Raw genomic sequence first — 19237 nt, forward strand, 5'->3', positions numbered from 1 at the left:
CCCCTAGGGTGTGGGACCTTACCGGCAAACACACTTCCACAAGTAGGTAAAAGTTAAATCATTTTATTAACAAAATTTAAAAATAGATCCTACATAGATCTAAAATGTCATATTAATTGTACAGAGAATATATGTATGGGTGTAATTTCAAGGAGATAGAGAAAATGGTGATGCATATACTCAATGGTATATGGTGACTTCTTGGGTGGGAGGATTTCCTTCAAGAAGTCACCATATACCATTGAGTATATGCATCACCATTTTCTCTATCTCCTTGAAATTACACCCATGCATATATTCTCTGTACAATTAATATGACATTTTAGATCTATGTAAGATCTATTTTTAAATTTTGTTAATAAAATGATTTAATTTTTACCTACTTGTGGAAGTGTGTTTGCCGGTAAAGTCCCACACCCTAGGGCAGTGATGGCAAACCTTGGCACCCCAGATGTTTTGGAACTACATTTCCCATGATGCTCAACTACACTGCAGAGTGCATGAGCATCATGGGAAATGTAGTTCCCAAACATCTGGGGTGCCAGGGTTCGCCATAACTGCCCTAGGGGGACCCCCATTCTGTCTGTTCAGTTTACAGGGATGTTGGCAAACCACTTCCAAGCTTTCATTTAGCTGGGGTACACATTTTCTAAAAATTAAGATTGTTACATGTATGTGGAAAACAAAAAACTCTGGAGCCGAACTTGATATACAGTTGTGCTCATAAGTTTACATACCTTGGCAGAATTTATGATTTCTTGGCCATTTTTCCGAGAATATGAATGATAACACAAAACTTTTCTTTTCTCATGGTTAGTGCTTGGCTAAACCCATTTATTATTAATCAACTGTGTTTACTCTTTTTAAAATCATAATGACAACAGAAACTACCCAAATTACCCTGATCAAAAGTTTACATACCCTGGTGATTTTGGCCTGATAACATGCACACAAGTTGACACAAAGGGGTTTGAATGGCTAGTAAAGGTAACCATCCTTACCTGTGATCTGTTTCCTTGTAATTATAGTGTGTGTATAAAAGGTTAATGAGTTCTGGACTCCTGACAGACCCTTGCATCTTTCATCCAGTGCTGCAATGACGTTTCTGAATTCTGAGTCATGGGGAAAGCAAAATAATTGTCAAAGAATCTGCGGGAATAGGTAGTTGAACTGTATAAAACAGGAAAGGGATATAAAAAGATATCCAAGGAATTGAGATTGCTAATCAGCAGTGTTCAAACTCTAATCAAAAAGTTTAAAATGAGGGGTTCTGTTGAAACCAAACTACGGTCAGGTAGATCAACTAAAATTTCAGCCACAACTGCCAGGAAAATCGTTCAGAATGCAAAGAAAAACCCACAAATAACTTCAGGTGAAACACAGGACTCTCTGAAAACATGTGTGGCTGTTTCAAGATGCACAATAAGGAGGCACTTAAAGAAAGATGGGCTGCATGGTTGAGTCGCCAGAAGAAAGCCATTACTACGCAAATGCCACAAAGTACGCCCAACAGCACAGAGACAAGCCTCAAAACTTCTGGCACAAGAGCGTTGAGTTGAGACCAAAATTTAGCTTTTTGGCCACAACCATAAATGCTACATTTGGAGAGTAGTCAAGAAGGCCTATGATGAAAGGTACACCATTCCTACTGTGAAACATGGATGTGGATCAGTGGTGGGATTCAGCCGGTTCGCACCGGTTCCATAGAACCGGTTGCTAACTTTCTGCAAGTTCGCAGAACCGGCTGAATCCCTCTGCGCGTCTGAGGAAGCGCAGGACAATTGAATGTCCCGCGCTCGGACAGACGTGGCGGCCGGGGGGCGGAGCAGTGCGCTCCTCCCCGCCCATTCTGTGACAATAGCGAATGAGAATTAGCTATTGTCACATGATCCTCCTCCTGGCCAATCAGGGAGCGGGTCCTCCCGCTTCCTGATTGGCTGAAAGGCAAACACCGTGCCATTGGATGAGGAGGAGGCGCCGCGGGAGGACTCGGAGACGCGGGGAGCCGACTGCGAGACCGTCCATGAGGTAAGTGCATGGGTCTCGCGGGGGGGGGGATCGCTGGCACTCTGCAATTGGGGGGCAATGTTGTGGCTGGCACTCTGCAATTGGGGGCAATACTCTGGCTGGCACTCTGCAATTTGGGGCAATGCTGTGGCTGGCACTCTGCAATTTGGGGCAATGCTGTGGCTGGCACTCTGCAATTGGGGGCAATACTCTGGCTGGCACTCTGCAATTGGGGGCAATACTCTGGCTGGCACTCTGCAATTGGGGGCAATACTCTGGCTGGCACTCTGCAATTGGGGGCAATGTTGTGGCTGGCACTCTGCAATTTGGGGCAATGCTGTGGCTGGCACTCTGCAATTGGGGGCAATACTCTGGCTGGCACTCTGCAATTGGGGGCAATGTTGTGGCTGGCACTCTGCAATTGGGGGCAATGTTGTGGCTGGCACTCTGCAATTTGGGGCAATGCTGTGGCTGGCACTCTGCAATTGGGGGCAATACTCTGGCTGGCACTCTGCAATTGGGGGCAATGTTGTGGCTGGCACTCTGCAATTGGGGGCAATACTCTAGCTGGCACTCTGCAATTGGGGGCAATACTCTAGCTGGCACTCTGCAATTGGGGGCAATACTCTGGCTGGCACTCTGCAATTGGGGGCAATACTCTGGCTGGCACTCTGCAATTGGGGGCAATACTCTGGCTGGCACTCTGCAATTGGGGGCAATACTCTGGCTGGCACTCTGCAATTGGGGGCAATACTCTGGCTGGCACTCTGCAATTGGGGGCAATACTCTGGCTGGCACTCTGCAATTTGGGGCAATGCTGTGGCTGGCACTCTGCAATTGGGGGCAATGTTGTGGCTGGCACTCTGCAATTGGGGGCAATACTCTGGCTGGCACTCTGCAATTGGGGGCAATGTTGTGGCTGGCACTCTGCAATTTGGGGCAATGCTGTGGCTGGCACTCTGCAATTTGGGGCAATGCTGTGGCTGGCACTCTGCAATTGGGGGCAATACTCTGGCTGGCACTCTGCAATTGGGGGCAATACTCTGGCTGGCACTCTGCAATTGGGGGCAATACTCTGGCTGGCACTCTGCAATTGGGGGCAATGTTGTGGCTGGCACTCTGCAATTTGGGGCAATGCTGTGGCTGGCACTCTGCAATTGGGGGCAATACTCTGGCTGGCACTCTGCAATTGGGGGCAATGTTGTGGCTGGCACTCTGCAATTGGGGGCAATACTCTAGCTGGCACTCTGCAATTGGGGGCAATACTCTAGCTGGCACTCTGCAATTGGGGGCAATACTCTGGCTGGCACTCTGCAATTGGGGGCAATACTCTGGCTGGCACTCTGCAATTGGGGGCAATACTCTGGCTGGCACTCTGCAATTGGGGGCAATACTCTGGCTGGCACTCTGCAATTGGGGGCAATACTCTGGCTGGCACTCTGCAATTTGGGGCAATGCTGTGGCTGGCACTCTGCAATTGGGGGCAATGTTGTGGCTGGCACTCTGCAATTGGGGGCAATACTCTGGCTGGCACTCTGCAATTGGGGGCAATACTCTGGCTGGCACTCTGCAATTGGGGGCAATGTTGTGGCTGGCACTCTGCAATTTGGGGCAATGCTGTGGCTGGTGCTCTGCAATTGGGGGCAATGCTGTGGCTGGCGCTCTGCAATTGGGGGCAATACTCTGGCTGGCGCTCTGCAATTGGGGGCAATACTCTGGCTGGCGCTCTGCAATTTGGGGCAATGCTGGGGCTGGCACTCTGCAATTGGGGGCAATGCTGTGGCTGGCGCTCTGCAATTGGGGGCAATACTCTGGCTGGCACTCTGCAATCATTGGGGGCAATGCTGTGGCTGGCACTCTGCAATCATTGGGGGCAATGCTGTGGCTGGCACTCTGCAATCATTGGGGGCAATGCTGTGGCTGGCACTCTGCAATTTGGGAGCAATGCTGTGGCTGGCACTCTGCAATCATTGGGGGCAATGCTGTGGCTGGCACTCTGCAATTTGGGAGCAATGCTGTGGCTGGCACTCTGCAATCATTGGGGGCAATGCTGTGGCTGGCACTCTGCAATCATTGGGGGCAATGCTGTGGCTGGCACTCTGCAATCATTGGGGGCAATGCTGTGGCTGGCACTCTGCAATCATTGGGGGCAATGCTGTGGTCACTGTGCATTGAAAGGGGGGCACGCTGGTCTCTCTGCATTGAAAGGGGGACACGCTGGTCACTGTGCATTAAAGGGGGCATGTACACTGGTCACTGCATTGAAAGGGGCACGCTGGTCTCTCTGCATTGAAAGGGGGGCACGCTGGTCACTGTGCATTAAAGGGGGCATGTACACTGGTCACTGCATTGAAAGGGGGCACGCTGGTCTCTCTGCATTGAAAGGGGGCACTCTGGTCACTGTGCATTGAAGGGGGCATGTACACTGGTCACTGTGCATTGAAAGGGGGGCACGCTGGTCACTGTGCATTGAAAGGGGGGCACGCTGGTCTCTCTGCATTGAAAGGGGGAACGCTGGTCACTGTGCATTGAAAGGGGGCACGCTGGTCATTCTGCTGGGAAAGTCGGAAATGGTTACTAAAATTTTTGAATCCCACCACTGATGTGGATCACTGATGTTTTGGGAATGTGTGAGCTACAAAGGCACAATAAATTTGGTCAGAATTGATGGCAAGATGAATGCAGTATGTTATCAAAAAATACTGGAGGAAAATTTGCATTCATCAGCCCGGAAGCTGCGCATGGGACGTACTTGGACATTCCAACATGACAATGATCCTAAACACAAAGCCAAGTTGACCTGTCATTGGCTACAGCAGAATAAAGTGAAGGTTCTGGAGTGGCCATCTCAGTCTCCTGACCTCAATATCATTGAGCCACTCTGGGGAGATCCCAAATGTGTAGTTCACGCAAGACAGCCCAAGAATTTACAGTAACTGGAGGCTTTTTTCCAGAAAGAATGGGCAGCTTTACCATGTGAGAAGATAAAGAACTTCATCCACAAATACCACAAAAGACTTCAAGCTGTCATTGATGTTAAAGGGGGCAATACACGGTATTAAGAACTGGGGTATGTAAACTTTTGATCAGGGACATTTGGGTAGTTTCTGTTGTCATTATGATTTAAAAAAGTAAACACAGTTGAGTGATAATAAATGGCTTCAGCCAAACACTAACCATGTGTTATAATTCATATTCTCTGAAAAATGAAAAAAGAAATCATGAATTCTGCCAGGGTATGAAAATTTATGAGCACAACTGTATGTATATTGTCTAGCACTTGTGCCATGGCTATGGTTTTCCATTCTGCTGTCTTTAAAGGAATAAACTTATTTCAGCTTTTTGGCAGAATAAACCCTCTATGTTATGTGCAGTGTTTTATGTTCAAGCCTAACCTTTACAAGAGTACCCAGGGTGTTTGTAGGAATTTAGGGGAATTCTACAATTTGGATAGATAAACAGAATAGAAAAAGGCGGAGACATTGAGAACACACAAAACTAAGAATTTGAAGTCCTAACCAACAGTAAACCCAATTGTTAAACACATTATCATAAACACTGTCAAACTCTTTAGAAGTCCACAAAAATGATTACACTAAACAGAAAGGTTTAGTGGTGCTAAAAGTCTAAAGGGCTACAACATTTGCAATGATACTTTCACTAGATACTTCAGTAAGTTCCAAAACATACTATAAGGAGTTATCAGCATTAAAATCAAATATTTCCAATACATTTAGTCATAGATTTATGTTCCTCAAAAGTAAATATTCACTTTAACTGCTTTTACTACTAACAATACCTTTTTTTACTACAACCACAACAAGGCTGTTGCTATATTATTTACCTGGGGCTAAAACATGTTTCTCCAGTGTGGGAATTTAGGAGCAGCGTCATTATGGTGCCAGCCTGTCACGTTTTAGCACAAAGAACGCCCCTATCTTTGCTCTAAATTGACATAGGAACCAAGGTACTAGCACTGCAACATAACATACCACTCTTGGGCACCAAATGAGGCATAAAATAAATGTGTTGCTAAAAGAGAATGGTTAAGCCATTATGGGTTCTTAGTAGAATCCCTTCTATTATAACCTGTTATATTGCTCAGTGCCTTTGTTTTATAAAAATAATGTGGCGCAATACCTATTTTGAAGCACCGCTGTGCAGTCAGCTGATGTCCGCTCTCCTGCCCCACACCAAGGACTGCAGAGGGAGGGGCTGAGGTTGTCTCTGACATCAGCCGGGAAAGAGGAGGAGAGCCTTGGACCGGTCAGTGGCGGTCTTCAATAAGGTATTGTGTCGTATCATTTTTATAAAACAAAGGCTATAACAGAGGGGATTCTACAAAGGACAGATCTTTTTTTTTTACAATGTATAGCAGCAGAGGAGGAAAGGGGAGGACACGGCTCACACACAGGAGCTGACAGGCAGGGAGAGGGGAGGAGGACATGGGACAGCAGACAGGAGAGATGCAAGTGATGGAAGCAGGTACACTGACCACGATATCAGGGCTCAGCAGCCATGATACACCAAGGTCAGTGTACAGGGGGGAGTGTAGAAACTGGCAGGATCAACCAGGTTTTTTTTTTAGTTATGGACCGCACTTTACAGAAGAGGTATGGACCGTACTTTACAGAAGAGCTTTGGTGAGACAGTATGGCTTTCACATATATTGGCAAAGGATTCCAACAGAACCCCTCCACTGGCCGGCCAATGGTAACAGGAAGAAGGACCCTCCCAGGAAGTAAACAGTGAGGAGAAGGACCCAGTGCTGGATGATCATGTGACCAGGGGATAAGCTTTTTCACTTAGGAAGATCCTCTTTGTAACATGGGGTTTGGACTGCTGAGGATTGCCTTATGATACAGGATTAGTTACCTACATGCCATAATATTTAATCTATATGGTGAGTGCATATAGGGGGTGGAGGTTTTGGTTTTGGTGACAGAGTGGAGAATCTTTGCATGCACTATTTGATGAAGAAGATTGAAGTTCATATATGTTGATTTTGGGACTATTCATTTTGCACTAAAATCACTTTTTATAAGAACTAATTTTGTTTACATATATTTTTGGGGGGAAACCCCTTAGCATATGAATTTATTTTTAGTTTATTGTTTCCAAAATGTTTTGGGGTGGCACTATTTTTAGCGCTTTATTAATGCATGTATGCGTTTATATATAATGTCTTCACAGCTGCACTGTCAATGTACAACACAATGATTGCAGGCGTCCTCAACTGTCTCCTCAGCTGTTGAACATTTCATCAATAGGCTGATCACAAAGTATAACATACATACAGGATGACTAAAAAAAAAAAAAAAAAAAAGACCAAAAATAATAGTTGCCTATAATATAATACATTACACTCTACGAAAACCAATGTAAGGCAAAACCTACATTTCTACTATATGGCTGAACAATTCTAAGATTGAGTATCCATTTTACCTCCCAATGTTTAAGAAGTAACTTCTAAAGGGGATGACTAAATGTTTCTCCCTTAACCATGGTATTACAATGTATGTAGCATAGTAAAGGACCCAGTATACTTAGATCTCAAACATGATAATACTGGAGGTGTAGTCCCAGGTTGGTAAGCCAACCTCACTAGCTTGTTGTATATAGTTCTACCTTTTCTAAAATACTGCATCAGTGGTGCGGAAAATTCAGAGATTATTGGATATTCTCTCCTAGACTGTACTCAAAGAATTGACCTAAAGGCATTCAGTGGCTGAAAATGAGAAAAGTGTAATAATGTATTGCAATCTCCATATTTAAGATACAGATCACTCACAATAGAATTACCCACTTGGAAACACGTATCAAAAAATGGTATATCCTCATCACTAAATGAGCTGTTAAATTTTAAGTCCTGTACCATTATATTTAATGTCTCATAGAATTGGTGCACAGATTATGTGTTGCCCTCCCAGATAGCGAACACATCAGACGCTGACATCTCTCGGTAAGATAACCTAAAGACAAAATATTATGTAGCACACTCACAATTTTCATAATTTTTGACCCTTCCTCACTGTGGGGGATTCCTCCTTATTCTCCCAAGGTGTATAATGTGGGATTCTCCCAGGGTGAGGAAGGGGCAATAATTATAAATAATGTAAATGTGGTGCAAAATATTTCACCTTTACCCATATCTGACCCGGAAATTTGTAGCATGCAATTACTGCCAGCGGCTATACCTGCTAGCAATAACCATTGTTTTCTCCTGGCAGGTTTCTTGCAACCTTGAGCCTCTTCCATCCTCTGGAATGCTCTACCCCAATCTGTCTGACTATCTCCTACTTTTCCCACTTTCAGACGATCCTTGAAAACATATCTCTTCAGAGAAGCCTATCGGGCCCCCACCTAACAACTGTACCTTTATTTTCTCCATCAGCACATCCCCCCACTATTATTACCTCGTGTATCTCTTGACCCTCCCTCTTAGATTGTAAGCTCTAAGGAGCAGGGCCCTCTGATTCCTACTGTATTAATGATTATTTTATTTGTACTGTCTACCCTCCAGTTGTAAAGTGCTGCTTAAACTTAAAGTGGAGTTCCGGCCACAAAAAAATATTTTCAATGAAAATACCCCCGGGACAGTCAGGGCTAGTACATTCCACAATGGCTAGACTCTGATCTGTCCCGGTTCGCACTTACCTGCAAGAAGAAATACTCACTTTTAAAATTTCTTCTCCAGCGTTGCCATCTCTGTTGTGGGCAGCGGAAGCCAGCGCGATCCTCTTCTGCATCCTCTTCCGTGTCTTCTTCTCCCAGAATGTGCCTGCACCGGCCCCTCTAGTCACTTCCAGTGCAGCGCCGCATTCCTCCACAGCTTCTGGGCATGCCCAGAAGCTGTTTAGCAGGGAATGCGGCATCGCACCTGAAGTGACGAGCGGGGCCGGTGCCGTCGCATTGATTCCTGGGAGCGATGACGTTCAGCTCCCAGGAATCATTGCAAACCGGAAGTGACGGCGCGGGCCGCGGCTGCCGAGGGAGGAAGTGGAAGAAAGGTGAGTATATCTTTCTACAATAACAAGGTAAGTAAAAAAAAATAAAAATCCTAACTATCCATTTCCTTTTCAGGTGAAGAAAAGCAAGTGGATGGCCACAAAATCGATTATGTCGATTTTGTGGCCGGAACTCCGCTTTAAAATAATATTTTAACTACTTTTACTACTTTTTCACCTGTTTAAATTTTCTTTAAAAGCATGAAGAAAGAAATATCACAATGCTTAAACATTTTGCCAATGGTGAAAGTGATCCTTTATGTCCTTGTCTGCACAGCAAGATAGTGTTGTCAAACCTGGAGAAAAGGGGGCTCAGTTCCTGTAATGGACTTTACTTGATATGAAGCTGAAATTTTAAAACAATTTAGAGACATTTAAGCATACAGAAAACTGACAGAAAATCTGATTTTTGAAATAAAAGGACCCTGGGTAAGTCTGGAGACACACATCGCACCCACACACAGTATCTGTGTTTGTGCAGCTGCTGCATCCCAATAGACATGAATGGGAACTGCCCGCAAGGGAATGCACAGACATGGGCCTGCATGGAGAATGGATCAAATTGCCCCATGTGAAAGAGGCCTTACGGCTGCAGGGGGGAGGGCAGGTGATCTTTACAGGAGGCAGAGGGGGGATTGGGGCTGTTGGGTGAGATCTGAACTGGGGCGGATATGGGCTAAGAGAAAGGGATTCATACTGGCTGGAGGGGGTCATTTCTGGCTGTATTCTCTACAGTGGCCTATGCATTACTTACTCCTGACCCCTGCAACCTCTGTGTGACTAACTCCTGACCCCTGTACTCTGTGTGTTTCTTATTCCTGACCCCGACACTCTCTGCATTACTTACTCCTGACCCCCGTACTCTGTGTGTTTCTTCCTCCTGACCCCTGTAATCTGTGTGCTTCTTATTCCTGACCCCTGCACTCCCTGTGTGACTTACCCCTGGCCACTGTACTCTGTGTGTTTCTTACTCCTGACCCCTGCGCTCTCTGCGTGGCTTACTCCTGACCCCTGTAATCTGTGTGTTTCTTACTCCTGACCCCTGCACTCCCTGCATGACCTACCCCTGGCCCCTGTTCTCTGTGTGTTTCTTATTCCTGACCCCTGCGCTCTCTGCGTGGCTTACTCCTGACCCCTGTAATCTGTGTGTTTCTTACTCCTGACCCCTGCACTCCCTGCGTGACTTACTCCTGACCCCTGTACTCTGTGTGTTTCTTACTCCTGACCCCTGAACTCTCTGTGGGGTTTACTCCTGACCCCTGTACTCTGTGTGGTTATTGCTCCTGACCCCTACACTCTCTGCATTACTTACTTCTGTCCCCGGTACTTTGTGTGTTTCTTACTCCTGACCCCTACACTCTCTGCATTACTTACTCCTGACCCCTGTACTCTGTGTGTGTTTTACTCCTGACCCCTGTACTCTGTGTGTTTCTTACTCCTGACCCCTGCACTCCCTGTGTGACTTACTCCTGACCCCTGTACTCTGTGTGTTTCTTACTCCTGACTCCTGCACTCTCTGTGGGGTTTACTCCTGACCCCTGTACTCTGTGTGGTTATTGCTCCTGACCCCTACACTCTCTGCATTACTTACTTCTGTCCCCGGTACTTTGTGTGTTTCTTACTCCTGACCCCTACACTCTCTGCATTACTTACTCCTGACCCCTGTACCCTGTGTGTGTTTTACTCCTGACCCCTGTACTCTGTGTGTTTCTTACTCCTGACCCCTGTACTCTGTGTGTTTCTTACTCCTGACCCCTGTACTCTGTGTGTTTCTTACTCCTGACCCCTGTACTCTGTGTGTTTCTTACTCCTGACCCCAGTACTTTGTGTGTTTCTTACTCCTGACCCCTACACTCTCTGCATTACTTACTCCTGACCCCTGCACACTGTGTGTGTTTCTTACTCCTGACCCCTGTACTCTGTGTGTTTCTTACTCCGTCCTGACCCCTACACTCTCTGCAATACTTACTCCTGATCAATGCACTCTGTGAATTACTTACTCCTAATCCCTGTCAGACAGGATGGAGTACATTTCCTAATAAGAATATAGGTACAGTTCAGATCAGTTTTTCTAGTAGAGTGGGCAAGGTATATAATCTCAAACAGAATTTTATTGTTGTCTGTGTTGCTATGAGAGATATTCTCCTAACCTCAAACCCAAAAACAAAAATGTGATACATTGCAGCTTAACAGTCCTTAGAAGTGGTAGCTGCATCCATTTTCTTTTTTTTCCTTTATTTCACCTGGTGTTTCAGCCTGTATCCCATTTCCCGTGTTAGGGTGTCTGCATTCTAGATGAAGTAGTAATCATAGCATCATTGTCAGTCTGGGGGGGGGGGGGGGGGGTAGTGCTAGACTAGCAGATTTAGATGGACTTGACCAATAAACTGCTTATACATGTAAAGTGTTAGCTGACATTCAGTTACAGCAATGTTTTTTTTCTTTTGGAATAAAGATTTAAAATAAATGAATACAAGCTGACCATTGTAAACACCCCTGTCAGTGGTAAGTGGTTTGTCTTAATCCTCTTACTGACACTCTTCCTGCACAGCTTGGTCTCTTAAAGTAAGTTGAAAAATAACAGGCTTACAGGCTGGAAAATTATATAAAAAAGCATAAAAAAATTAAAATAATACAACCTTAACTAGGAGCAAAAAATGTAAAGCCCAACCATATATATATATATATATATATATATATATATATATATTTTTTTTTTTTTTTATAACAGTACTGTGCAAATGTTTTAGGTACTTGTGAAAAAATGCTGTGGGATAGACAGTTTTTGTTTACAGCTAACAACCTACAAGGTGCATAAATGGAAAAAGAGCTTAATCAAACTAATATTGGTGTGTCCAACCATGGCCTATAAAACTGCATACATTCTCCTAGGCATACTTGCACACAGTTTTTAAGAACGTTTTTAAGAAAGTCAGCAGGTAGGCTGTTCCAAACATCTAGAACTAACTACTGTTTGTGTGTGAATTTAGGCTGTCAGGTTTCTTCTTTTTATGTAATCCCGGTCAGACCCAGTGATGTAAAGATCAGGAGGATTGCTTGTTTTTCTTTTCACTAGAGATAGCTATTTATGACTTTGGTTGTATGTTTGTCGTGCATCAAAATAAATTAAATTTACTGAGGTTTTAACAATAGTGTCTGGTGCAGTGTATAAAATCACTTCATCAAAGTTTAAATAGAGGAAAAATTAGAGGTTAACTTCACCTGTACACATACAGATATAGAACCCTTACATAAGTGTAGTGCTACTTCTGTAGAAGCTGCAGGAATTACTGTCCAGGTCTTCCTAACTTCTGCCCGGCAGCTAGGCTCACAACAGGCTTATTCATTCTTTCTCCAAAGACCAGTCTAGGGGATGTTTTTTTTGTTGTATTTTTGGAGAACTTGGATAGGGATGAGGAAAGTGGTGGGATACTCAAAAAAAAAAAGAACTATGTACAACTGAGGACCTAATCTTTCTTTCTGAACAAACTCTGATGACATCTGGGCTTGAACCCACAATAGACTTCAGCTTAAGTAGTAGTAGAGCCATTAGAGCAAAGTCCTTTTAAATAAGAAATGTTTGGACAGAGCTCATCAGGACACCAGTCAGTGTCCCCTTTAACAGACCCACAGCTGACTATAGGGGGTAGCTAAAGCACAAGATTTCCAAAATCTTTCAACATCTGTACTCACAAGGCCCGAGGACAAATCTTCCAAGTGATGCCTTTCAGTGATACCAGACCTATCTATGGCAAAGAGCTCCCCTCAGTCAACTTCTTCCAAGCACCTGGGTCTCAGTATTGAGGCCTCAACTGAGGCCTCCTCACTGCAGCTTGTGTCTTCACTCCTCTCCTCTGGGAAATGACCAAGAGCTCTGGGTACTCTCAAAATAAATACAGTCTCCCAGCATGCCTTCAGAGCCTGCCTCACTGAGATAGGCTGGGGCTGTATCAATATTCATGCTGACATCTGCATAGCTACACACCTATCATCCAGAACCTACCTGGATACAGAGGGGGCTATTCAGTAGACTGCCAGAAGCAGAGCACACAGATCATACCTAACTAATCAGTCACAGCTCACTGGGTACAGTGAACCAAACTATGCTTTTACCTACACAAAATTATGGCCACACTGCCAATCAAAAACACACTCTAACACTTATCTATCCTAGCACCTACCTAAGAGGGTGCAGTGAGGCCTCCTCACTGCAGCTTGTGTCTTCACTCCTCTCCTCTGGGAAATGACCAAGAGCTCTGGGTGCTCTCAGAATAAATACAGTCTCCCAGCACGCCTTCAGATCCTGCCTCACTGGGATAGGCTGGGGCTGTATCAATATTCATGCTGACATCTGCATAGCTACACACCTATCATCCAGAACCTACCTGGATACAGAGGGGGCTATCCAGTAGACTGGCAGCAGCAGAGCACACATATCATAGTTTGGTTCACTGTACCCAGTGAGCTGTGATTGATTAGTTAGGTATGATTCATACCTAACTAATCAATCACAGCTCACTGGGTACAGTGAACCAAACTATGCTTTTAACTACACAAAATTATGGCCACACTGCCAATCAAAAACACACTAACACTTATCTATCCTAGCACCTACCTAAGAGGGTGCTACATCAGTTTTCCACTTACTTATTTGCCAGCGGTGTGCTCATGCATCCTGTAAGTAATAATGTAGCACTTTAACTTTTCTTTCCCCTGCCTACCATTTTATTGCTGAAATTCTCTTCTAGGACTTTGTATGAGATAAGAAGTACACATTTTAAGCAGCCCATATATTAGTCTTTTTTTTTTTTTTTCATTCAACCAGTTTGTAAAAAAAAAAAAGAAATTCCAATTCACGCACTTGATGTGGATGGGGAAATCCTTCCCTCTGAGTTATTGTATGCTGGCAGTGGGAAGACTTCCTCACTGTCAGAAAATACTAATCAGTGTAGGCTAGAACCGGCGGCACTGATTGTTTGGGAAAAACCAGACAGGCTGATTGTATAGAAGTCGATCAGTAGTACTTCTATACAGCCAGCTTACCCATACATTGATCAAAATTCCTTTCCCTGCTGAACTGGCCGAACTTTCATCCATGTATGGCTATCTTTAAACTCATAGATTGCAATCAACTAGCTTCCTGTTATACCGCAAGATAGAAATTCACCCATTTATTGGACACTTGAAAACATGCTTACGGAAGTTCTATTCTATACTGTTTATGTTAGCTAGAGTATGCTCAGCCAAAAAATAATATTTGCCTTATAATTTTAGAACTACAATCTGGTGGCTACAAGGCACATATTTAAGAGCCAAAACAAATAGCTATATTTCTTATACTGTATATCCAAATTTTCATGCAAAGGATTAGCAATAAAAGTCATACATTGTATTACATATCTTAAAGCAAACCTGTACTGACATAAAATAAATAGTGAGCTGCTACTGCTGCCCTCCCTAAAGTGTATCTAAAGCCAAAACTTTTATTTTTATTTTGGATAGAGTGGAGGATTCAAACTGCTATTGGTATTTTTTTTTTTGCCATCTGTGTATTATTAGACAGATTTCCCTTCACTTCCTTTCATGTAGACTCAACAGAAAGTGAGAGAATATTTTTCCAATGCTCCACTGAAAGTTTTCTCATGTATACCTGTTCTGGTGACAACTCATAATTGTGGATTTACCCTCGCTTTCATTCCTGGTGACACTGGTGATCAGGACACTTAGAGACAGTGAATCTCCCTAATAGGGATACAGACACATTTTTATTGCATTCCCCCTCTATGACGAGTCATACCTCTCTTTGTCCTGATGACTGTTGTTACTGAAACAAAAAGTGATGGGAAATCCAAAATTCTGAAGCTGTCACCAGAGGAAGTGGTGAGGATAATTTATCCAATAGGGACAACTGTTTTGATGACAACACTCAAAGAAGTAATTACATTCACTTTGGGGAGATTTCCTCTCATTTTTTGTTGCATCTGTAATACAGGCAGCGAAGAGAAATATCCTCAGCATGGCACAGCAAAAATAACCTGATAGCGGTTTTACCCTTCCCTACTCTGTCTAAAAGTAAAAAAAAAAGTTTGGCTATACATACACTTTAAAATACTAGTAGATTGACTGTCATTCTTATCCAGGGTTTTAATACTTTCTAAGTCACAGACCCTTCCATGTGCTTCTTTCTGAAAAGGCCAGTCATAGGAGGCAGGGGCCAGTTGTTTGTTACTGATGTAATATTGGGGAGGGGACATACTGGACACTTTTGCTGCCATTGTGCTGTATGCTGGGTGTCCAGTGTGGCCCTGTGCCTTTAAGGAGGAGTGGGCTACCTCCAGGGTCACCTGCCATCTATCTATCCATTAGAATGCATGTGATTCTACTATGGAGGCTCTTATAAATTTACAAGAGTTAGAATTGCAGATAATACTGGGGTACCTTGGAGATGCTCTGCAGCTTATACATGTATTTGCAAATGTGTGCTAAATGTGTGCTAATCTAAACCCTGTTTTACCCAACTGACAGGATAATTTGGTTGGTTGCAGACTTTGGTTTTGTTTTACATGTGTTGCCCTTCAATGTTCTCCTTGCTGTGAAGGCCAGTTATAGTTGGGGGCAGTGGCCAATTATTTGTTACCGTTGTAATATTGGTGAGGGGATACACTGCACACCTTCGCTGCCATTGTGCTATGTGACCAGTGTGCCCCTTTGCCTTTTAGGAGGGATGGGCTACCTCCAGTTGTTTGTTAGTGATGTAATATTGGTGAGGGGAGACACTGGACACCTTTGCTGCCATTGTGCTATGTGCTGGGTGCCCAGTGTGCCCCCTTGCCTTTTAGGAGGGATGGGCTACCTCCAGTTGTTTTTTAGTGATGTAATATTGGTGAAGGGACACACTGGACACCTTTGCTGCCATTGTGCTATGTGCTAGGTGTCCAGTGTGCCGCTTTGCCTTTTAGGAGGAGTGGGCTACCTCCAGTTATTTGTTACTGATGTAATAGTGGTGAGGGGATACACTGAACACCTTTGCTGCTATTGTGCTATGTGCTGGGTGTCCAGTTTGCCCCTCTGCCTTTTAGGAGGGGTGAGCTACCTCCAGTTGTTTGTTACTGACGTAATATTGGTGAAGGGACACACTGGACACCTTTGCTGCCATTGTGCTATGTGCTGGGTGCCCAGTGTGCCCCCTTGCCTTTTAGGAGGGGTGGACTGCCTCCAGTTGTTTGTTACTGATGTATTATTGGTGAAGGGACACACTGGACACCTTTTCTGCCATTGTGCTATGTGCTGGGTGTCCAATGTGCCCCATGCCGTGAAGGAGGGGTGGGCTACCTCCAGGCTCACCTGCCCTCTATCTATCCATTAGAATGCATGTGCTTCTAATAAGAGGTTCTTATACATTTACAAGAGTTAGGACTGCAGATAATACTGGGGTGCCTTGAAGCTGTTCTGCAGCTTACACATGTATTTGCAAATATTTGCTAACTAAACCCCTGATTTTAATGCAAATTGGTAGACAGGATAATTTGGTGGGTTGCAGACTGGCTGGTGAGTTGAGATGGAAACTTTTGGTTTTGTTTTGCATGCATTGCTCTTTCATGTACTCCTTGCTGTGAAGGCAAGTTAGAGGTGTAGGCAGGGGCCATTTGTTTGTTACAGAACGTGTATAATAGTTACATGCTTATTCTGGGTCAGTAGATCAGAAGGTTCCAAATTCATAGACAGACATCCAAACATCATTTTCTTAAAGGGTCAGCAACAGTAAATCCATATAATATCAGCTTTCAGCAATTATTTGACATTTTAAGATCTGCTTTGAAGAATTTTTGTTTCCTTCAGAAGTTGCTTCTTTCCCCAAAATGAACTTAGAAGAAAATAAGAGATGGCGCTCAGATGTGCATATAGCTGTTAATGAACCCCAGTGCAGACTTGGGTGAATAGTCTCATGAAAACTTTATTAGCATTGATCCAATGGTTAAAACATGGTATGGGTTAGGCAGAAACAGTCCTACCGCCCCTTGAAGCCTCTGAACCTTCTCACCAATGGTATAAGGAGATCCTTTGGGACCCGTTGACTACTGTGGGGAACTGGCTGGCAGATGGAAGGGCAGATTCGGTCGCAGGCAGGAAGGCTCAAACGGTCTGGTATGTGGCCGCTTCTTCAGACCGGAGCCTCTGTGTTAAACTTGACAAAGCTACTATCGTAGCGAAACATGTCGTTGTGGCGACCGGGAGGCTCTGCAGAAGTGAATCAAGTCAGTCCCCCGTCCTCCTCGACCTCCGGGTGACTCCGTAGCCGGCCGTCAGCGGATTTCCGGTCCCACGCAGTGACGTCATCGAAGTGCGACTCCAAATGCTCACACTAGGCGCCGAGGGAGTTTAACACAGAGGCTCCGGTCTGAAAAAGGGGCCACATTCCAGATCGTTTGAGCCTTCCTGCCTGCGACCGAATCTGCCCTTCCATCTGCCAGCCAGTTCCCCACAGTAGTCACCGGGTCCCAAAGGATCTCCTTATACCATCGGTAAGAAGGTTCAGAGGCTTCAAGGGGCGGTAGGACTGTTTCTGCTTAACCCATACCATGTTTTAACCATTGGATCAATGCTAATAAAGTTTTCATGAGACTATTCACCCAAGTCTGCACTGGGGTTCATTACCAGCTATATGCACATCTGAGCGCCATCCCTTATTTTCTTTTAAGTTCATTTTTCATGCTGTCTTGCATTTGGGATTGGGCGAACAGTGTTGCCATTCAAATACATATACCAACACATAACTCTTTATATATGCCTTTGTGCACTCTCCGTGAAGGGACATCCCAGGACTTTCCAATTTTGGAGTAGCGCCAGAACTTTTTGCTAGGAGTTTCTTTCCCCAAAAGCTTTGTCTGATGCAGTAAGGAAGGTCAAATGCAGGTCAGAAGGTGGACAACTGTGGACCAACTGCACCTGTATGTTAACTCTAAATGATCCGAGAAGCAACTAAAATTTTTCCTTAATGCAAGGAAAATACTCCTAAAGAAACAAAGGATTTGTCCATCAACACAAGCCCAAAGCCTTTTAAAAGAGGCTCTTATGGCCCATACACACAATCTGAAAATCAGATGACAGATCACCTGCTTTCTGTGCATGCTAGTGGCATATCGAGAATGAAGAGTTTGCTAAAGTCATAAAAATTCTTGTAGCAGAATAAAAAATTGGAAGTGATGTAATGTGTTGTAGTGTATTTGTATTGTATTTTTGAACAACAACTGTACTAAGTAAATGAAAATCGTACAATCTGGAATCATACGAGAAACATTTTCGTACTTGTCAGATCGTATAATATCGGATGAACTGTCTTGATCGTCTCTCAAAAGCTCTGTACTAACAATCAGATTATCCTACGATCACTTTGAAAGTGGTATTTTTTGTCTGATTTTCAGATCGTGTGCGAGCCATTAGGCATTTTCCATTAAAGGAAAGCTACAGATCTGCTGACGCTTGAACAAAATTCTAGTGCAATAAATACAGTCATTTATTTACAGGTACATATTGCACAGGCTTACACTATTTGCAAAGCAAAGTCATAAACAGCCAATCTTTTAATAAAACAGGATTGAAGCAAACTTAGACATACCTTTGCAGTGCATTTGTGCTGTGGGTGATTTATAGAATCCACATAGTGGTGCCGCATACACCGGTCTGGATCTGATTCAGTGAGGAAAGCGTTGCTCTTTTTACTGTCTGCGCTAATTAATAATGATCCCAGGGAGATTGCAGAAATCCAAACAAACAGGACATAGTTTCCCATTGTTTCCAAAGTCTTTCCAGGATGCAGCAAAATAAGGACCTTAAGGAAATAGGATCCAATAGCACAATCCACGTGCTTTGTGTACAGTTAAGTCAATTGCTTGCATTATCTTCCCAGTTGCCATTGGTCCTGATGCTTTAATTGGATAATGAAATTGTAATCCATTGCTTTACCTGTGAAAAATTAAAAAAATGAGTAAAAAAAAAAAAGAAATAATGAGTATATTTTCTAATATATGTTTGTGTCTTCCATTCATTTTAAGTCTATGCTTCCTTTGGACTCAGCAGGTCACCAATGTGATCTCTGTTGTGGCCAATAACTGTGATCAGAAATGTAAACACAGGCTGCATATTGCAGCCATTATCATTCCTTCTCCTCACATAGATAGTGTGTGTGAGGAAAAAGCCATCTACAGCCCTGATGGCAGCCACAC

The 19237-nt window shown here is 44.0% G+C and overlaps 1 protein-coding gene across 1 annotated transcript in view; it reads right to left on the reverse strand.

Annotated features, from left to right (window-relative positions):
* Window positions 1-18973, reverse strand: part of NDP (norrin cystine knot growth factor NDP) — a 51093-nt gene extending 32120 nt beyond the window's left edge. The window contains exon 1 of the mRNA XM_082244408.1: window positions 18631-18973. Within this exon, the coding sequence (XP_082100534.1) occupies window positions 18631-18804 (174 nt within the window). The 5' untranslated portion in view covers window positions 18805-18973. The remainder of the gene's footprint in view (window positions 1-18630) is intronic.
* Between the last annotated feature and the right edge of the window lie 264 nt (window positions 18974-19237).

The sequence above is a fragment of the Pelophylax lessonae genome (genome assembly GCF_965119305.1).
Source record: "Pelophylax lessonae genome assembly, chromosome: 2".
NCBI lineage: Eukaryota > Metazoa > Chordata > Amphibia > Anura > Ranidae > Pelophylax > Pelophylax lessonae.